This window comes from Zea mays, chromosome 3 (assembly GCF_902167145.1).
Source record: "Zea mays cultivar B73 chromosome 3, Zm-B73-REFERENCE-NAM-5.0, whole genome shotgun sequence".
Lineage (NCBI taxonomy): Eukaryota > Viridiplantae > Streptophyta > Magnoliopsida > Poales > Poaceae > Zea > Zea mays.
Genome location: NC_050098.1, coordinates 37363730 through 37385905, shown reverse-complemented (window position 1 = coordinate 37385905; position 22176 = coordinate 37363730). Strand labels below are relative to the sequence as shown.

At 47.6% G+C, this 22176-nt stretch overlaps 2 protein-coding genes and 1 long non-coding RNA gene across 4 annotated transcripts; 1 reads left to right on the top strand and 2 right to left on the bottom strand.

Moving 5' to 3' along the window:
* Positions 1-6324: 6324 nt before the first annotated feature.
* Positions 6325-7337, bottom strand: LOC111591126 (uncharacterized). Its single transcript, XR_002750274.1, has 2 exons — positions 6617-7337; positions 6325-6542 (listed from the first exon to the last, which is right to left on the bottom strand). It is a non-coding gene; the product is annotated as an uncharacterized lncRNA (long non-coding RNA).
* A 2454-nt stretch (positions 7338-9791) lies between these two features.
* On the top strand, positions 9792-17550 carry LOC100304334 (uncharacterized). Its single transcript, NM_001356615.1, has 10 exons — positions 9792-9995; positions 10183-10272; positions 10700-10752; positions 10925-11000; positions 12187-12248; positions 12332-12410; positions 12509-12568; positions 12666-14246; positions 14977-15846; positions 16030-17550. The coding sequence occupies exons 1-10, from the start codon at positions 9948-9950 to the stop codon at positions 17149-17151; spliced, it is 4041 nt and encodes a 1346-aa protein (NP_001343544.1). The 5' UTR covers positions 9792-9947; the 3' UTR covers positions 17152-17550.
* A 925-nt stretch (positions 17551-18475) lies between these two features.
* On the bottom strand, positions 18476-19616 carry LOC103649960 (uncharacterized). 2 transcript variants are annotated; one of them, XM_008675654.3, is made up of 2 exons: positions 19354-19616; positions 18476-19204 (listed from the first exon to the last, which is right to left on the bottom strand). In XM_008675654.3, exon 2 carries the CDS (start codon positions 19194-19196, stop codon positions 18753-18755), a length of 444 nt encoding a protein of 147 aa, XP_008673876.1. In that variant the 5' UTR covers positions 19197-19204; positions 19354-19616; the 3' UTR covers positions 18476-18752. The 2 variants fall into 2 exon arrangements, with proteins under 2 accessions (XP_008673876.1, XP_008673875.1); XM_008675653.4 differs by having other exon boundaries at positions 19331-19615.
* Between the last annotated feature and the right edge of the window lie 2560 nt (positions 19617-22176).

The window sequence follows — 22176 nt, the reverse complement described above, 5'->3', positions numbered from 1 at the left end:
ATACCAAATTTCTTGGGAATGAATGCCTTCAGATTGAGCAATTGAACCTGTTTAGTCTATACCAGCCAAAATTATTTTTTAAAACTTTAAAGTAGAAAAATCCATATGTCCTTAGTGTTAGAGTATTATGGGCCTTATGTTTGCTGGCCCATTAGGGTTCCATATTTGTACCCGTTACTGTAGGTAGGGTTTTAATTCAGTCTTGCAACATGGTACCAGAGCCATAGATCCTGTTCCCCAGCCGCCGCCGCCACCCCTCTCCTTCCCCTAGTCGTCGCTGCCCCCATGGTTGGCTGGCCCCCTCTCCCCTCCTCTGGCGAGCTCTTCACTCGTCTCCCTCCTCTCCCTCTCTCCTATAGGGCTGCGTTGGCCGCGCCCCCTACTCCCGCGCGTGGCGCGACTCTAGGGATGGCCCCCATGGCCGGGAATCCCGCGCCGCCGCCACCCTCTGTTGGATCCGGCGCCCGGCCCGCGCCGGCCGCGCCAAACCCACCCGAGGGGCTGGCCCTCATGGCCGGGAACCCCGCGTCGCCGCCGACCTCGGCCGGCTCTGGCCCCACCGGCGCTCGGCCCGCGTTGGCCACGCCTCCATCGCCGAGTCCGCCCGCCCCCGGCCCCGCTGGCACCCCTCCCGCGCTCCTGCGCCGCCGGCGCTTCCCTCGCCCGCGCCGCTGCCGGGTTCGGCCATCTCCGGCTTTGCCTGTGTCTGCCCCGCGCCGATCTCTCTTCCTCTCCACGCGTCTCAGACCACCGTGCTCGGCCACGACGATGCCCTGCTGTTGCCACTGGTTTTTCCCGGTGGCGCCATTGGCACGACGACGTCCGCTATCACCTCTACACTACGTGCTCCTTCCCCTTCGGATGATGCTACAGCCATCCTCGCTGCCACCCGTGCTACCGTTGCGGTAACTCGCCAGTGGGCCCAGGACGCCGCCCGTGCCCTTGAGCAGGAATAGGCGGTTGTCGACGCCATCGAGCGCCAGTACGCCGACACCTACCGTCGTCTCGCTGGCAAGGCCGTGTCAGATGGTTCTCCCATGTTCGCTCGTCACAGCGCTGACACTTTCGAGCTCGCGCTCGTCCCAACCTTGACCCTTCACGCCTCTCTTCATGCCCAGGCGGTGGCCCTCACCAGCATCCGGACAACTGTCACCGACATTCTCGCGCCGTACTCCACTCAATATCCTCGGTGGTGTGACCAGGTCCTGCAAACCCTCTGCCACTACGCCCTCGCCGACCACGTACTACCCACGGTCGCTGCACCAATGGAGGATTGGCTCCTGATGGATGAAGTGGTGCTCTCTTGGATCCATGGCACCCTCACGGCCGATCTTCAAGACATCGTTCGAGTGCCGGACGATACTGGTCACCGTATCTAGGGTGCCCTTGAGGCTCAGTTCCTCGGCAACCGCCATACTCGGATTCTGTACCTAGAGACCGCCTTCCACCATCTTGTTCAGGGCGATCTCTCTGTGGACGAGTACTACCGTCAGATGAAGACGATGGCGGACACTCTCCGCACTCTCGGAGCCCCATGACCGATGAGAGCCTCGTGCTCAATCTCCTCTGTGGTCTGAGTCCTCGCTTCGATCGCGCGGCGCCCATCCTCACCCGCATGAAGCTGTTTCCCACCTTTGCGGAGGCCAAGAACGATCTGCTTCTTGAGGAGCTTCGCCTCTCCACCACTACAACCACCGCTTCCGCCACGGCCTTCTACAGCGCACATCGGGCTGCCCCCTCTGACTTCGGGGGGTTCCTCCTCACCGCACTCCGGCCCTGCTGCCCTTTGGAGCTCCGCGACAGACTGCTGGCTTTAGGGGGCTCGCAACCGCGGTCGCGGCCGCGGTCATAAGGGCAGACGAAGTGGCGGTAGCCCGTCGGGCGGCCATGGTGGCACATCAGGTGGCTCTCAGTGGCCATCCTTCTACAACCCGTGGACTGGCACCATTCACATGTGGCCCGGGCCGTCCGCGGGTGCCTCGACCCCTCGCCCCACCGCCTCTCAGCAGGTCTTCTTTGCCACTGCACCCCGGCAGCACCCTCGGCTCCTCCCCAGCCTCAGCAAGGTCTTATACCACTCCCAGGGTCTCCGACCTATCCCATGTGGGGGCCCTGGACTACCGGGTGGGACGCGCAGTCCCTCGCCAGCTCCTTCTCCACGATGACGCTAGCCCCGCCCACCTCGGTCTCTAATTGGGTGGCGGATTCCGGCGCCTCCTACCACACCACCCTGGACGCAGGTATTCTGTCTTCCACCTCCCCCGCCTACCCCTCTCTTCCCTCTTCCATCATTGTTGGAAATGGGTCCGCCCTTCCCGTCACCTCAGTAGGTGATGCGGTCCTTCCCGGTCCTTTCCGTTTAACCAACGTCCTTGTTGCCCCCACATCATTCAAAATCTTCTTTCCGTACATCAATTCACTACTGACAACTCTTCTTCCATGGAGTTTGACCCGTTTGGTCTTTCTATGAAGGATCTTGCCACCAGGACCCTTCTCGCTCGGTGTGACAGCCCTAGGCCTCTCTACACGCTTTGCCTGCCTGCTCCCACTACTTCGACCTCTGCCCCACATGTTCTTGCAGCGGCCGCCTCTTCTGCGACTTGGCATCGTCGTCTCGGCCACCCCGGGCGTGATGTGATGTCCAAGCTCTCCAGTAGTACTTCTGTTTCTGGTTGTAGGGGATCTTTTGAGCACCTCTGTCATGCTTGTGAGTTAGGTCGCCATGTAAGGCTCCCATTCCACACCTCCTCCTCTAGAGCAGCAGGCATTTTTGATCTGATACACTGTGATGTATGGACATCCCCTGTAATCAGCATTTTTGGCTATAAGTATTATTTACTCATTCTCGATGACTTCTCGCATTATTTGTGGACTTTTACTTTACGTCAGAAGTTGGACACTTTTCCCACCCTGTCTCACTTCTTCGCCTAGGTCTCTACTCAGTTCGGTCGCACCATCCGGAGCATCTAGTGTGACAACGGGCACGAGTTCTATAACAATGGGTCCCGTGACTTCTTCCTCTCTCGCAGCATCCACCTCCGCATGTCATGCCCCTACACGTCTCCTCAAAACGGTAGGGCTGAACGCATGATTCGCACGACGAACGATGTCGTGCGCTCTCTACTCTTTCAGGCTTCCCTTTCTGCTCACTACTGGGCTGAGGCCCTCGCCACTGCCACCTACCTCCTCAACCGTCTTCCCACCAAGGCGGTTTCCCACCCCACTCCTTACTTCGCTCTTTTCGGCATCCACCTCTCCTATAACTATCTTCGTGTTTTCGGGTGCGCTTGGTACCCTAATCTCGCCTCCACTGCTCCTCATAAGCTAGCCCTTCGCTCCACTCGCTGTGTCTTCCTCGGATACTCCCCCGACCATAAGGGGTATCAGTGTCTCGACCTCACCTCCCACAGAGTCCTCATCTCTCGTCATGTCATTTTCGATGAGCCGGATTTCCCCTTTTCCTCCTCTTTCGCTGCTTCTCTCACCGAGCTCGACGCGTTCCTCGACCTTGACTCTGTGTCCCCCACAGTCGTGCCCCCTTCCCTGCAGGTCTGTCCACTGCTCCGCCTCATGCGGCCCCACTTGTGACGCCCTCCTCCGCACAGCCACGTGCGGCCTCGACGCCTCCTGAGTCGCCCTGCGTGGCCCCACCGGCGCCACCCTCCCTCGCACAACCACGTGCGGCCTCGGCGTCCCCTCCGCCGCCTTGCGCGGCCCCACCATCTCCCCCACAGCCCATAGCCCTGTGCGGCTCCGGTGCCTCCCGCACCGACGCACGCTGCCCCGTCATCTCGCTACACCGATCCCATCCAGACGTACCATCGTCGTGGTTGACGTGGTGCCCCGGTTCGCTCTCGCGACGAGCCCCCAGCCTATCACCCCGTCGTCGTCCACGAGGATCCTCGACACATCCACCCGATGGTCACCCGGCGCACGGCAGGTGTCCTCCGGGCACCGATCTCCTGATTCTCTCCGTGACCTCTTCTCTGGCTCTTCCACCGGTGTTCACGACTGTCTGTGGTGCGCTTGCCGACCCACAGTGGCGACGTGCCATGGAAGCAGAGTACAAGGCTCTCCAGGCTAGCCACACCTAGGACCTGGTGCCGCCTCCCCCACGGCGCCAACGTGGTCACCGGGAAGTGGATCTTCAAGCTGAAGTTGAATGGCGACAGGTCCCTGGAGCGGTACAAGACCCACTATGTGCTCCGGGGCTTCACCTAGCGCCCCAGGGTCGACTACGACGATACCTTCAGTCCGGTGGTCAAGCCTGCCACCGTCCAGACTGTTCTGGCTCTGGCTCTGTCTAGGGACTGGTCGGTCCACCAACTCGACGTGAAGAACGCCTTCCTCCACGGCACCCTGACGGAGACAGTCTACTACACTCAACCCGTTGGGTTTGTCGACCCTGCTCACCCCAACATGGTCTGCAAGCTCAACAAGTCCCTCTACGACCTCAAGCAGGCCCCGGGCTTGGTACAGTCGCTTCGCCACTTTCTTGTTTTCACAGGGTTTCGTCGAGGCCAAGTAGGACATGTCCCTGTTCATCCTCCGTCGCGGTCCGGATACTGCGTACCTCCTCCTCTACGTCGACGATATCATGCTCACCGCCTCCTCCCCTGGGCTCCTGCGTCGCATCATCTCCTGCCTCTAGCAGGAGTTTGCGATGAAGGACCTCGAGGCCCTCCACCACTTCCTAGGGGTCACCGTCGAGCGCAGGCCCCAGGGCATGTTCCTTCACCAACGACAGTACACTGTCGACCTCCTCGAGCGCGCTGGCATGGCCGAGTGCAAGCCCTGCGTGCCCCAGTGGACACGCATGGCAAGGTCTCTGCCGCAGGCCCCCTGTCGCTGATCCGACTGGCTACCGCTGCCTTGTTGGGGCCCTGCAGTACCTCATCTTCACCCGGTCTGAGATCGCTTACGCCGTCCAGCAAGTGTGCCTTCACATGCACGACCCTCGGGAGTCGCACCTCATCGCGATGAAGCGCATCCTGCGGTACTTGCGTGGCACCATCGACTTCGGGCTCCTTCTCCGTCGATCCTCGACCACGGAGCTTCGCGTCTACACCGATGCGACTGGGCGGGCTGTCCAGACATGCGTCGGTCCACCTCGGGCTATGTCGTCTTCCTAGGGGACAACCGTGTCTCTTGGTCATCGAAGCGCCAGCCGGTCGTCTCCCGCTCCAGTGCCGAGGCCGAGTACCGCGCCGTGGAAAACGACGTGGCTGAGGCGACCTGGCTCCGTCAGCTGCTCCAAGAGTTCCACAGTCCGCTAGCACGGAGCACCCTCGTCTTCTGCAACAACGTCAGCACCGTCTATCTCTCCACCAACCCCGTCCAACACCAGCGCACGAAGCATGTCGAGATCGATCTCCACTTTGTCCGTGAGAGGGTCGCCTGTGGAGATGTTCGCGTCCTCCACGTCCCGACCGTCTCCCAGTTCGCCGACGTCTTCACCAAGGGACTTCCGACGACCGTGTTTGCGGAGTTTCGGTCCAGCCTCAACATCTGCAGTGGCTAGAGTTTCGACTGCGGGGGTTTTAGAGTATTATGGGCCCTATGTTTGCTGGCCCATTAGGGTTCCATATTTGTACCCGTTACTGTAGCTAGGGTTTCAATTCAGTCTTGCAACACTCAGTAAACATGATTTTGCTTTAGCATCATCTTTATGAACCTATTCGTTCTGCCAAACCATACTTCTTTAAACTTCTTGGGAATGAGTATATCTATGGTTCCAGATGGTACCTTGGGGTTTATAACAGAATACTGTCTAACTGCATAAATATCAAGAGTCCTGATTCATGAATTACATTGTTCTTCAATATATTCTTGTATTTTTCCCGAATATTGTCCTTCGAGGCTTTTCTTCTAGAGTTATATTATTAATCCATTAGTGGTCTAATGTGAACTTATCTGCTGCATGCTTGTTCAGGTTCAAATTGCTCCGATCCTTGCAAAACTGTGCTTAGAGTTTTCTGATGTTTATATAGGTACGATGCATGAGGGGATCTCGGATCCCCTTATTTTTGTGTAGCTTATGTGCCCTTGTGACCCTCTTGATTATACTTGGTGATATATTTCATGCAGGGTTAAAATTCATGTCAATTTTTCTACAAGAATAGAGATTCTCTGTTTGCGGGCTACTCATTTAGGAAGGCTAGCCTTTGCCTTGTTCATCAAATTTTTGGCCACTTCATCACTATTTTCATGTGTATTGATGAAATTACTCATAACAAAAATAATAGGCATAATATGAGAGCACTTATAAAAATTTTAACAGAAATGGCCATAGTAAAATGCACAACACACTCACTATCAAACATAGAAACCCAAAAGACAATGGCAGCTTCGTTAAACAGTCACAAGCTAGAACCAGCATTTGTAGAGACGACATAAGCTATTAAAACCAGGTTTTATTAAGAAACACACGTACTGACACAAATTTTTTAGATCTGGCCTGGTCCATGCTATGTGGGTTGAATCCTGCAGGTGCATTCGTAGATGAAATCAGCCTGCTACAATAAAGTCACTGTTCTGCAAGTCTATAAGACGGAGGTCTGAGGGGACAGAGGAAGTAGAAGGAGAGAATGAGAAGGAGAAAGAGGTGGGGATTCACCATTGACATCATCACGTAGCTGCAGGACCAGCTCGACGAGATGGCCATGCTCACCGTCAAGACCTTCGGCATGTTGCAGAGGGACGTGTCGCCCGACCGCCTCTCCAGCAACTACTCGAACCCGCTCAACCCCAACCCTAGATGGCCATGCGAGTTGTCAAGATCTTCGGCACGCCGCAGGGGGACGCGCCGCACGTCCGCCTCTCCCGCAGCTACCCGAACCCGCTCAATCCAATACTAAGCCTAAGGACAACTCCAAACTCTTCGCCATGCATGTTGCAGAGGGAGGTGAAGGGGTCACAGTCGCGGTCGCGCGAGCTGAAGGATTCGAGCGTGGTGGGGACATGTGCGCTAGGGGAGGGGGAGCTGGACGGTGGGGCGGAAAGGGGGAGCTGCCGTCGCTCAAGGTGTGGCCGGAGGCTTTTGCTCGTCGTCGTCTCACGCACGAGGGGGGAGGAAGGTGCCGACGGTGTGGGGCTTGAGGTGGTCCAAGACGGCGGCTAGGGTTTCATCGGAGGCCGACGCCTTCATCTCCATATCAGGCGCTGGCGGCGGGATCCGGGCTGAGGAGGAGGCAGGCGCGTAGAGGGAGCTTGGCGGGTCTCAGGCGGGCGGGGGAGGAGGCACAGGCACGACGGAGATAGGGCGCATGGCGGCTGTCGCGGGGGAGGGCGAGCGCGGCGGCGGGGTGGGTCGGGGTCTCGGGTGGAGACGCGAGCGGCTTCGGAGAGACGGGCGCGGGGGCACGCGGGGCAGAACCGTGCACCAAGTGGTTGTGTGGACGCCTACAATATTCCTTTAAAGAGTAGTATAAATTTAACGGTATTCTACCACTCTAACCTACACTACACTTTCTCTGTCCCAAAATAAATACACATCTGACATCTCACTCATCAAGAAGTCAAGCTTTTCAAATTTGGCCATATATATAATGCTTATGATTTATAATAAATATCATTAAACTTATTTAGTGATTTTGTCGACGTTCGTCAAAGACATACCACTGAATATTAGCAAAACACCATTCATGACTCAACGCTAGGCTAGCATTTTTACCACGACATGGCCGTGCCGGTCCGTTAGCACCAAAAAAAAACACATATCACATATCAAGAAGTCAAACTTTTCTAAATTTGACCATATATATAATACTTATGATTTGTAATACATGTCATTAGATTAGTTATCATATATGTTTTTTCACTAAGCTTATTGAGTGATTTTGTCAGCGTGGAAAGACATGCCACCAATATTAGCAAAACGCCCTTCATGACTCAACGCTAAGCTAGCATTTTTACCACGACACGCTTGGACTGGTTCTTTAGCACTGCATGCCCATCGTGTCCCATTCGAATAAATGGTGAAAATGGCCAAAAAAATGGGGCGGCACATAGGGGGCTCAAACCGTGGTAGAGAACGGAAGCTATCCTCTACTAACCAGTGCATACCATATTTATTTATGCTATATTAAAATATATGTTATAAATATACATACACTAATAATTTTAAATTTTAAAATATAATCATACCAGACACTGCATGTCGGCCCAAGTCTTATGCTAGGCCAGCACAAACTCATTTTCTATCGTGTCCTAGACCGACCCACTAGACACGATCCACACCACTATCCACATGTATTCCTATCCGACGATATATTTTAGAGACAAATTTACCTAATTGGTGATCTTATCCATGTGGTAGAGGTGCCAATAAAAAGTCACCAAAATTACACGTGCGAAAAACCTTCTCTGGGCTAGTTGTTTGGCTGGGCATTCAGGTTTACTCGAAATTTCGGGTTGGGCTTTTCGGGTTTTTTATATTTCGGGTTTCAAACAGCTAAACCCAAACCCGTATCCAAACCTTCGAGTACCCGTAATTTCGGGAATGGGTTCGGGTAATAGTAAATTACCCGATTTTACCAACCATGCATCGAACAATATATACAAAATTCCAGTTCCAATCACTCACACCAGTCACTCGACTCACACATAGCAGAGAGCACACACATCTAGTCTAGTCGTCCACAGTTCACACAACACAACACAACACAGCACTACAGGCCTACGACAATACACATTCCAACAGTACACAACCACACAACACAGTAGCAGGACTAGCAGCACAGTACGCATTCTAGCTTGCAGCAGCACACGATACAGGTAGCAGCACACGACGGTACGACACAATGGCTCACTGGCTAGGGTTAGGGTCTCGGGTGTGGGCGTCTGTCTGTTGTCTCACTGTTCGGGCGAGTGGGCGTGGACGACTTGGCTAGTTAGCTAGGCCGTGGGGCATGGCGTACTGGCGTGGGGTACTAGGGTGTGGGCACTGGGCCACTAGCCACTAGGCGCAACACGCTGGCAGGCTGGCGACCTGCTACTATAGCTAGTGCGCACACGAGGCTATGATATTTCGGGTTAAATGAGTAATTCGGGATCTACACGCTATTACCTGATTAGGCCCAAGCTAAATTCAGGTTTTTTGTTTTAATATCCGTTGGAACTATTTGGGTACTGGGCTTCAGGCTAAACAGGTATGGGTTCAGGTATTTTGGATTTTAGGCTTCGGACTCAGGTTTTATGTCCACATCTAGCTAGTGGGGCCTTGTTGCCAAACTACAAACTAAAACTTAAGGGCCTGTTTGGTTCGTGGCTAACTGTGCCACACTTTGCCTAAGGTTAGTCGTTCAAATTGAAGAACTAACCTTATGCAGAAAAGTTAGGCAAAGTGTGGCAAGTTAGACACTAAACCAAACAGGCCCTAAGTCTGTTTAGTTCGTCTTGCTCCGAGATCTAATTACAGTGCAAAGACAATTATATTATTTTACGTTTGGTTTTCATATGCTACAAATCCGTGCTTGTTACCTATTCCATTAAGATCACGGTGGTATCCATTCATGTAGTCCTAACCAAACAACACCTTATAAATTGACGCAGGGTCCGAAATGAAAAAGGCGCAACCAAACAACGTTAAGAAGGGAAGATAAGAGGATTTCAAATTCAAAAAAGAGAGCGTCTGCGCCTCCGCACGCACGGACACCGGGACACGGGCGGTTCATTGCTTCAAATCGTTGCCTGACCCAGGCAAAAATCTCAGACGTTGGATTTCGGTTGCCTGATCACTTGGCATCCAAACAGGCCCTACTAGCCGAGCGAGCGGCCGTCTCAAAAATCCCGCCCACTCTCTCTCTCTCTCACCAGGCACCCCCATTCCCTCCCCGTCTTCCTCCCCCATTTCTACCACGGCCTCGGCATCCCAAGTCTCAAACGTCAAACCCTTACCTCATCAGCGACGAGAGGGGAGCCCCGCCTCCGCCTCCTGCTTCTCTACTATGAACAACTTCCATGTCTACGAGGCCATCGGCCGCGGCAAGCACTCGGTAACTCTCCTCACTTCCTTTCCCCCGCCCCGTATGGTTTCAGTTCCGCTTTTCCCTCTCTCCGCCCTGGATCCGTTGTGTTTTTCCTCTCGGTAACTCGGGGCGGTCTGGGTTCCAGCCCGAGCGATTTGTGTTTTTTTCTCTGGTTTGTTGTTTGATTTGATGCTGGTGGTTGTGTGGAGCGAAGACGGTGTATAAGGGGCGGAAGAAGAAGACCATCGAGTACTTCGCTGTTAAGAGCGTCGACAAGTTGCAGAGCTCCAAGGTCCTCAACGAGGTGAGCCCTCTCCTTCCCCGCGTGCATCTTGAATCACCGTGACTGAGTCGCTACACCTTTGGTTTCTGTGGTCGTAGGCTGTTAATTTTTCTCCAGGACTTGATGTATCCTATTCAGCTACAAGGATCGGTTAGGTGTTGCTGTCTATGCAGAACTATATATTTGGCAGGGCCTGCCAAATCTTAAATCTCTGACAGTTAGGCTTGCTGATTTTATATTTCCAGTGGCTAATTACTGATAAGATGCCCACAGGAGACATGTTACAATAATACAGTCTGCATTTGCTTATGATGATGCTGTGTTATGATTTTAGATTGAGAACTCATTTCTGTGACCATGATTATACAACTATTGGCATGCGTGTACTTGTTTAGTTGTCTAGTTCTGTTCTTTCATACTAATTTTGCTTCTGAACTTATCTATACAGGTTCGGATGCTCCATTCCTTAGACCATGCCAATGTCCTGAAATTTTACTCTTGGTAAGGTTATTGGGTGTTTGAGTTGTCCTATAGATTCAGCTTGGCTGATTTTGCAATGTGATAACGATTTCTAGTTTCATAATAGGTTGATGCCCTTTTTCCTTTATGGCTCTATAAGAGTATGTGACCAGCCCAGTACATAGCATACTTATGTTGTACTTTTCTTCCCCAGGTATGAGACAACCGTACATTTCTGGTTAGTGTTGGAGTATTGCGTTGGTGGAGACCTGAAGGGCTTGCTTGAACAGGTTTCTTGCTTGTCAATTTAGTTACTGCATGCAATTTTCTCTAGCTCTAAAACGATATACAGTACATGCCATGTCTTTATGTGGTTGATAAATTGTAACCAGTCTGTTTAAGTTAGCAAGTACTGACCATATACATCAATGCAAAAAAATACAACATTATTGGTTTGCACTTGCTAGTTGTAATTGGCTACTTCAAAATAATAGTAATCAATGTGAAATGTTGAAATTAAGAGCTAAAAATTATAGTACACTTTGGTTTGAGAAATTGATTGAACAAATGAACAATCATCTACACATGTGGCTTTCTATGTTATTAAATAAAGGCATAGAAAAATTGAACAGATGCTTTTATGTTCTCAATTTCTCATCAGATGCACCTCATATGCATATCAGATCATTGCTGGCCTTTTGGTATCTTTTGCTGTTACATCATTGGTGTACTACTTTAATTTCGCTTTCCCCTTTGGATTGAAATAAATAAAGTGCTGTGAATTGTTCTTTTGTCCAGAAGAGAGAGAATGGAACAGTGATGAAATCCTGAAAACCCAATGTTTTCAAGTCGTCCGATTAATCGTCCAAGTCGGTTTGGATCAATCACGATTAATCGCCAAGTCGTCTGACTAATCATGATTAATCGCAATTAATCGTCCAAGTCGATCAGCCGGAACGACCAGCAAGTCGTCCGACTTGAAAACACTAACCCATTCTGCACACTGCAGCATTGCAGAATCTTCTACTCTAAACTAGACTACTAGGGCTACTTGTTATCTTGCTAGCGCTGATTGTTTTTTAATAGTTCATTGGCATTGTTGTTGTTGTGGCCAACTGCAAAGTGCAAAGGGCCATCCAATTATATGCCACCTGTTGTTACTTGTTATCCTCATGATAGACATTGGCTAGCATTTTCTGGAAAGTTAAGTTTGCTATATGCCAAGATCAATTATATTCTGCTTAGGAAGTACACAAGGTTGTTTTGCAAGGCATGTTTGTTGCTTTCAAGTTATTTACATTTTTGCCTTGAGTCCCCAGCCCCTTGCTCTAATTATTTTCTCGTACCTGTGTTGGCAACAACCACCTTGTGAGTACATATGCAGAACCTGTATCACATGCTATTTATCTGTTACCCTGTTTTTGCTGTTTTGCCTTTATGTACTGTTTTCTTACCATTGATTATGCTTCTATGCAGGATAAAAAGCTTCCTGAAAATTCTATACATGACCTGGCTTACGATCTCGTCAAAGCACTTCAGTGAAGTTCTTTTGGAAACCTTTTATCATGATTTATTTTCACAATAACCGATGTACTTTGATTTACTGGGAACATTTGGGTAGGTTCTTGCATTCTCAAGGAATTGTATATTGTGATCTGAAGCCATCAAACATTCTGCTTGATGAATTTGGATGCATGAAGGTCATTACTGATCCACAGCAAAATTTGTCACTCTACTATCAAAGCAGGGCATGATAATTCACAACCAATGATATTTTTCTTTCACTTTGTTCTACCAGCTGTGTGATTTTGGATTAGCAAGGCGCTTAAAAGACATTGAGAAAACCAATCCTGGAGATGTAAGCTTTCATTTTCTTTTAGTACATAGTTTCCTTTCCTAATGTTATCATATCCATTTGATCTATATCTCTATCCTTAATTTCTACTGTCTTATAGGTGCCACAACCCATGAGGGGAACACCATGCTATATGGCTCCTGAGTTATTTCGAGATGGAGGAGTTCACTCATATGCTTCTGATTTCTGGGCACTTGGATGTGTTTTGTATGAATGCTATACAGGAAGGCCCCCTTTTGTAGGTAGAGAATTTACGCAGTTGGTCAAATCTGTAATTTCTGATCCTACACCACCTTTACCTGATAATCCATCAAGGTCCTTGCAAAATTTGATTGATTGCTTACTCATGAAAGATCCGGCAGAAAGATTACAGTGGTCTGAATTGTGTGAACACAACTTCTGGAGAACAAGTATCCTGATGATTCCTTTACCTCCTCAGCCTGCTTTTGACAACATGATTGAACTTTCTGCTACACCATATCTAGCTGAGAGAAATGGTGACAAACCTTCCAGACAGTTGACACCACCTAAACATCGTGAAAATATTGGCCTTCGGAAGAAGGATGAAAATTCTACTAAGCCATCCATGACACCTGTTAAAAATGTGCAAAGTGGCAAGAAAAATAGTGCAAAACCAAAAGCTGTGGGTTTCAAAGGGGTAAATATCCTCCGAATGTCTCGCATTGCTAAATTGAATTTGCAAAGGGAAAGGGATAAGGAGAACTACAGGCGTCCGCCCACAGAAACAACTGAAAATGAGACTGAAGTTAATATAGAAAATAATGACATGGAACTTGATTTTGGTGAAAATCCAGAGGGTGATGCACCTGATGACACCGATGGATCAGATAATCCTGGATCTGCAGGAAATGAAAATCCTCAAAGCACTGACGCTAATGAAGAGAATTATATGGAAAATCAGGTTGACATGCTTACAGATGAGGGATCAGTTAAGCCTGATATCATGGTGGAAACTGAGCAGAATTCTTGTTCAGATAACCTGGATGTGGCGGCAAGTCCACCTAGTAGCATGCGAAAAGCACATCGTGCAAAGGTAACTCCATGTCCTGCAACTGGTTCTGAGCCATCTAACATCTTTGAAGCATTCTGGCATCCAACAGATCTTGCAGTTAAACCAGTTATGCCTATTAGGAAAGCAGATAAAGCTGTGGACATGATCCCCACACTTCCTTTTGAAGCTCTTACAGCAGGTGATTATACTAAGTTACCAAAGGAACAGATGAATGCATTCAACAGTCAGATACTTCAGAGTTTAAGTGGAACTTATCAGGTTTCACAAAAACAAAATACTATCAGATACCTGGAGATGTTAAGCATGAACTCAGATGCTGCGAACAAAATAACTAATGGACCAATTATGTTGCTACTAATAAAAATGCTTCGACTGTCAAAAACTTCAGTCTTGCGTGTCCAAATTGCCTCACTCATGGGGTTGCTGATACGCTATTCCACTGCTCTTGATGTGGAGCTGGCAAGTTCAGGAATTTTTAATGCACTATCAGATGGGTTAAGGGATAAACATGATAAACTCAGGCGATTCTGTATGGCAACACTAGGAGAGTTATTATTCTATATTTCTACCCAGTCTGATCAAGATAACAAGGAAATCAATACCCAAGAGTCTCCTTTGAAGGGTAACAGGCCTGCAACATCTTGGCAGGTCAGAATCAAAATAAGTAGTATGTTATTGTTTTGTTGATTTAGTTAGTCAAGTCTATTATATATCATTATTGTGTAGTTAGATGATACATTACCTTAGTAAAGTACTGGGTGCTAGAAATAATCAGTACTGGTTCTGGTGGTGCATCGCTGCCTTTCCCTATGGTGAGGTTCCTAGCTTGAAATTTGTAATTGTTGTTTTTTTCTTTAATTCACATAAGCACACTGCAGTACTGCTCACGTACATTCGAAATTTCGAAGTGCATTGATGTAGAAGAAATGTGTTTGTATTCTAGACGTGCTCTTGACTCATGTGTAAGTGTAAAGTTTTTGGTGTTATGCAGAACTCTTGTTTGTTACAGAGGCTTAAAACTAATTATGCTGTACAAGCTAGGTTGTCATCTTAGCCAAGAACTAATTCTGTAGTATTTTCTTTGCAGTGTTCATGATTAATATACCTATAGGTTGGTATAATATGCAAAGGTGTCAATTAATATTTTGCTCTTGCAATGCTAACCTGATTTCTTTGAATGCAATGATTCTTGGTTTTGTGAGGTCATTTATTATCAGCTGTTTAACGGCATATTGATGGAGTGATCTATACCTCCGCACATGCTAGTTTCCTATGAAACAACTGTATAAGTATTTACCAACTGTAGTTTTAGTACATGTGCATTTGAAGCTCTTTCCATTAATTTCTGATGTGCCAATCCTTGATTTAAACTGTACAGGTTCCTAGTGCTGTAATTGCACTGGTGTCATCTATCTTGCGAAAGGGCGAAGATGATCTAGATCAGCTATATGCCTTACGGACAATTGATAATATATGTAGCCAAGGAACTGAATGGACATCCCGTTTTGCATCTCAGGATGTGATTGGACATCTGTGCTACATCTATAAAGCAACTGGAAAGCAAGAGAGTACAAGGCTCATTGCAGGATCTTGTTTGGCCCGCCTCTCCCGCTTCAGTCCATCATGCATTCATTTAATTCTGGAAAAGATATCATTCAGGGATATTGCATCCACACTTATCAAGGGAAATGGACGTGAACAGCAGATTAATCTCAATATTCTCAATTCGGCATTAGTTAACAGTCACACTGTGACAAGCATGAACCGGTATATTCTTTCATTATCAGATGACAAACAATTGGTCCCTGGGCTCATTTCTCTGATAGAACAGGGAACTGATGTTCTGCGTGGGAAGGCCTTTTTGTTTGTTGCTCTGCTTTGCAAGAATAGTCGAAGGTGGCTTCCTCATTTCTTTTGCAATGCAAAATTAATATCAGCTGTTGATAGATTTGGAAAAGAGAAGGAGGGTTTCATTCATCAATGTACAGAAGCATTTGTGCAGTTGGTTGCTTCTTTGGTCCCTGGTATCCTTGAAACTGTCTCCAGTGATATACAGCAGATTATGTGTGGCAAACGCCATGGACCTGTTACTGCTTTAGCTGGGCGAGCTCATCCAAAGAGCACAATTCATCTGTTCCCTGTCATTCTTCGTCTTCTGGGAAGTGCATCTTTCAAGCACAGAGTTGTGACAGGCCATGTATTGCTTCAGTTGGCAAATCTTATTAAGATTTTGGAGGCACCGTTTCAGGTATGGTTTTTGTGAACTATATGTAATTATGGATATTTTGTCCTGATGAGAGTATGTTGAGATTTCCTTCATCATATAACTGCAACTTCGGTGCTGTCTTTCCTTTTCAATGTTTTGTATTACATGATCTATTTGTTGAAAAATCCTTGCCTTGAGGAATTATTTATGCCCATGTACTTTCAGGCTAGGGATGATTTCCAAATGACATTGTTGCGAGTTCTAGAAGCTGCTACAGAGGAGCCTTCTGTTATACTTGATGAACACACAATATTCACAAGTCGTATCATTCCAAGCTTATCTGTCTTGTACAACGGCAATAAAGATGGTGATGCTAGATTTCTGTGTTTGAAGATACTCTCAGATGTCATGATTGTGATCTTCAGTGACTCTTCATTAACTTCTGACGAACAAATATTAACTGATTTGAAATCAATCTCTCAGAGGCATTTTCTGCCACTGTACCCTTCTTTTGCAGAGGATGAAGATCCCATACCCATATTTGCTCAAAAACTGCTAGTAATGCTAATGGAACATGGTTATATAAAAGTCTCTGATATTCTACACAAAGCAACAGTATCCCAATGCTTTGATTTTTTGCTAGGAGATCTGTCAAATGCAAATGTAAGCAATGTCAAGCTTTGCTTTGCCCTGGCATCTGCACCTGAGATGAACACCCATATTCTTTCTCAGCTTCAAGTTGTTAGAAGGATAGGGAACCTACTTGAGTTTGTCGCTGCAAAAGACATGGATGATTTTCTTGAACCAACCCTGGAGTTTTGCAGAGCTTTCATTATTCGTGGCACTGGCAGCAACAGAAGTGGTGTCGCCCTCTCCGAAAACCCAGCACTTCTTGTTGACAGTGCCTTCAGCATGAGTATTGCTGTTGATCAACAAACTTGTGTCACGGATATATGCGACTTTGGTGGCAACATGGGTACTTTTCTTGAGCTAGTTGGCAATTCAGATCCACAGATAAGTAATTTAGCGTCAGACTGTGTAGTGTTGTTATCCAAGGCAGCACCTCGAGAGGCTACAGTGGGCTTGTTGACAAATCTTCCTAAATTAAGCACTGCCATGGACTTGCTGAAGCATGAGAGCTCCCTACGTCTGATTCGCTTATTATACGGCCTAGCCTTCTCATGCAGACAATACTTGGCCCAGGGAATGATCCTGTCAATATCAGTGTCAGCTTTGATGCGAGTTGAAGCACTTGTTTCAGTTTTCAAGGGCTCCAATGATAGCCTTCTTGCTGATGCTGCTTCTTATTTGAGCGCCGAACTGCAGCGCTTACCTCGCTGTGGTTGAAGCTGCAACTTGTCCAAGGAGGCAAGGATGCACTTGTTTTTGCTGTGGTTGAAGCTGCAACATGAGCTGAGCAAGTGAGCAGGACATCAAGTACAGGTACTTTATATCAGTGACTGATCTCAGTTGCCACAATTGCTAAGTGGTAGTTTCGCTCGTAAATGTGCAGCCAGGGTGTTTTATGCTATCATTTATGTCCAGTTCGGGGCTGCTGTATATGGTGCTTTTGAACCATATTTGGAAGGTGGCTAGAAGGAAAGAACACTTTGTTTCCTCGCGACTTTGGTTGGCAATTACCCCAGTTTCATGTAATTCTGTAATACCTGTAATTTCTCTGAGAATACTGTAGTTCAATATCATGTGTAAATAAATCATCTATAAATGCATGTGAAGTTCATGTACAGTAGCTGTTAAAGAGTTATTGTAAGTCTTTGTTTGGATACTCTATTATTCACATGAATCTACATGTATTGAGGTGTATTAGGGTATAATCAATACATATGGATTGAGGTGAATACTAGAGTATGCAAACAAATCATAACTCATGAATCTTGGTACTATTGTGTAGTTTTTACTTTTTACAAATGGTGATAACGTTCTGTGCAAATAACTGGCTATTTTATCGATCATTACTGTTTGCTCTTGTTCAGTTTTTCAGTTTGCGAGTTCTACATCCTTTGACAGCAAATTTGTGCAGATATACTACTCTGCTTACGTGTCCACTACTAGTTGGCAGAAGGCATCGTACCAATGGTCAATAGGGTAAGACGAAGATTTCGTCCTCATGTTTCGTCATGACTCATTTGACTGGCCATATGGCCGCCCATATCCATGTGGTCGTTATTAGTCCTCGAGAAGATTTTTCCTTGTGCACTGTATCTGTCACGACTTGTACAGTAAAGCGACTGTACAAAAAACCGATACGCTGGTGTTGTCGTTTGCTTTGGCTACCATTTTTAGAAATTGGCCCTCGAGAACGACCTGCCTATAGCTCCGCGCTGTTTGTGGCATGCAAATTTTTCGTCCGAAATCTGCTGTGCGATTTAGATCAAAATTTGAAGAGCCAGACACTTGAGATGCGGTTATCATTGAATTAAACTGTTAGTTTAGTTTGAACTCTGAAGGCGCCTGGTAAATACTCCCTCCGTTTCATTTTAGTTGTCGCTGGATAGTGCAAAATTGAACTATCCAGCGACAACTAAAAAGAAACGGAGGGAGTATAACTATTAAACGAGCCACATAGTGCCATCCAAAAAGTGCATTGACATTGTGCTTTTGTTTAACACTCGCTCGTGCATATAAGCATATGGCAGTGTTATCAAAATTTGTCCACTTCATTAAAAAAAAAGGGTGCGGATGTTCATACTCAGGGTCAATCTATTATTTGACATATCTGCAGCCATCACCGAACTCATGATTCTGTGAAGTATTGAACCAGAACCTTGAAGCTTATGCTAACAAGACCGAGGACTTGCTGCGTGGTCGTAGACTCGTAGCTCACAATTCACGTCCCACTCCCAGTGTACATTACATTACTTGCAGCCGTTGTACCAACTAGTCAATATACTGACTGACGCTTGTTTGGTGCATGTCATCGCAACGCTTCAAAGGAAAAAAAAAAGAAGTGCTTTCGAAGAGCAGTTGACCCAGAGAGACGGAGATACTTCAACAACTATAACAAGGACAAGGACGCGCATCCAGGCATCGCTCTTGAGCTTGCCCGCTTGCAGCTGAAGGCCCCTCTGCACCGCCATTCCCCAGGCTGCGAGTCCGTCCATGGGGAAGGTGTGCCTGCTCACCGTCGACGAGAGCATCCTCGTGGCGTTGGCCCTCGTCGCCGTCGCCGCCTTGATGCTCGTCGCCCTCTTGCTGCCCCCGCCGCGCCGCCGCGGCTTCTTCTGAGAGCACGGCCACGGGCCATGGCCGGGCGTGCCGTTGGTCCGGTTCGGAGTCGTGGTGAGTGATCGGTTCAGAGTCGCTGTGACCCGCCAGTAGTGCCATGCCTCGTCGATCTGGAACTGCTTGCGTGTTTGTACGCCGGGTAGCATCTGTTGCTCTGTAAACCATCATGCATATGACAGTTCATGTATGTGGGTGTGGGATCGTCTTGTACAAGTTCATGGTATATGTATATGTGCAGAGAGCGACCAAAGTATCCCCCCTCGATACCGATCGTATTTACCCGCGCATGCGCAGCAGACGCACCAGTAGAGTAGTGCGGCGGTTAGCATCAGCGTCTCCTTCTTCCTCTTTTTTTACCAGGGCAGGGGGCAGCGGATTGAAGACGTGTTTGACAAGAGCAGCAAAGACGCGCGCGGCCAGACCGGCGCGGGAGAGCGCGGTGGGGTGGGGGCTAGCTACAGCGAGTGCAGGGGGCAAGCGGCCAGAGGCCATAGCTGCTTTGGGACCACAAACAGACGCGAACAATCGCCTATGAGTTTTTAGAGCACAAGTCCATTACATATTGTCTGAGCAGTGCGGAGGCTACGAGCCACGGTCCTCCGCAGGTGTTGATAGAGACCTGACCTGATAATCCGAACGACACAGCAACCAGACTGCTCTAAGATTGTTGCTGATCTTGTGTTTTGGCATGTAATCGAGCTGTTTCGTTTTCGTAGAATACACACGACAATCGCCTAATTTTGTACTTCATCCGTTCCAAACACCTGTACAACAGATAAAATAAGGTAAACAAAACCCGCTTTAAAACGGTTGTACAGAGGAATAAGATGAAAACAAACTGCCCCAGTTTTTTCAAATTCCTCCCCCGGTCGCTGACATCGCGGGCCACAGGCGGAGCTGCTGCGAACGCGCGGGTTGGCAGGGTTGCCGCGCCCGCTGCTCCGAGGAGCGGCCGAGAGCAGGCTCCTCGAAATGGCCGAGCAGACATGCGCACGGACGCATGAGAAATAAGAACGACGGAGATCAAGGAAACCAGAAGAGAATAAAAAAGGTATGTGAGGCATATGGCTGGCAGGCCTATCGCCATATCAGCTAAAGGCGGTCTATATAGTTCATATTATCAGTTTTTTTATCTATAACGCTCTAGTGCATAATTTTTATCATCAGTCTATAGTTACTCAATCGCTGGATTAGCTTTATTTTACAGACTTTTAGTTGACATTAAACACTAAATTTTAATAAAATTCAAATACATCTAATTATGTAATCAAGCGAAAATTGCATAATTCACAACAACAATTAAAAATTATATAACTCAAGCATAATAATAAAATATATAATTTAAAAATAAAGTTACAAAACATAAACATAAATATTATAATTCATAAATAATATAGTTTATATATTAGATTCACAATTTTTATTGAGTTTTTTCCGAGTTTTTGGACTTGATAAAGTAAAAAAATAGTTAACTGTCGTGGCGCACGCGTGGACCAATCAAAACATGCCACCGATCACTAAAGTCGGTCGTCACCGATCGATTAGTCCAATGCAATGGTTGATACTGACCAATCGATACCAACCGGTTCGACTCCAACGTAGACGGTATCAACCGGTTCGGACAGTCAAACACTGTGGTCGACCATAAGGTAGGAGTCGCTACCGACTCGCGTTGCACCCAGCCTAAAGGGAGTGCACTGTCTCTGTAACTTGGAGCTTTGTTTTCTTTGGAGATTTAGTTTTGAGAGGTACTATTAGATATGTATTATGTATAGATACACAATTAGAAACTATATATATTTAAAGAAGTTAAACGATGTATAATTTACATGGCATCTTCAACAAGGCCTACAAGACGATAACCAGAAGGCAATGTGTAACTGCAAGCAAGCCCAAATTGTGGGTTTTGGTGATAATAACTATACAATTAGAGGATTAATCTTGTTTACCAAGCATTGTGACACGAAAAGCAAAAAAGGAGAATGCTCATGACAAAGGAAGCATCCCAAAACCCAATATAATCTATTGTATGCTTTTATCTTACTAGATGAGTGCCCCGTGCGTTGCAACGGAAACACACAATACCATGATAACTTATATATATAATGTGTCTTATATTGTTATAAGAAAATGTTTCATAATTCATTTGTGATCCTAGCCATATATAAATTTTGTTATTTTAATTTAACTGTTTCACTACTACATTACAACCATCAGTATCATACAGACTTCGATATATACCATGATTTGCATGGTCTCATCATTGGAGAGCACGTGCCACACCTATCGGTAGAAGTTCTCTCGTACATCGTCAGTCATCAGGCACGCACAACCATACATGTTTGCTTAAATAAAAAGGCAAGTGTGTGCGTTTGCGAAGAGAATTAAAGGCAGGCCAGCACAAAAGCTACCTCGGCGATGGCAAGTGGTCATTGTTGTCGGTCCTCCTCTGCGTCACCTCTGTCGCTAAGATGACGCCACAGTTTTTGATATAGTAGTCGTCGAACGTGCGTGACATGGCGAGTACCGATGACTTTTGGCTGGGCTGCTAAACGAAGTGCACCCCGGGCTCATCAGCGAGGTAGTACACCTAGCCGTTGCACCTCCAGATGTGCTACTCCTCTACATACATCTTGTTCGAGGACACTCACACAACATCAACAACAACCGACGTCCCAGCGCACAAGAATTTATGGTCGGTCAGTAGCGACTTACGTGGCCGGTTGAGCTTCAGATGGATGATGAGCTAGATGGCGTGACGGCGCCGTCGTCGGATGCGGTGCCCAGAACAACCCGAGAGTCGCCGGCGTTGGCAACGACTATGAGGTCCCTCGTTTGAATATGGACAGCGGTGTAGCCGCTCTGGACCGCGTCCAAGCGACGGCTGCGCCGGAGCTTGCCGAACATAGCGACGCATGCGGCCAAGTAGGACAGCTTCCAGAGGTCGAACTGGCAGTTGCCAAGCTTCTTCTCATCGTCGATGAGCGACGCCAACGCGAGCGCCTCCTGTCAGTGGTGTTTGTTCGGGGTTTCCAAGTAAGAAACATGGATTCATCTTTGGCGTTAGTTTATAAAAATGACTCACAAGTCAGATCCATGGACAAAATATTACGGAGAATAAATGTC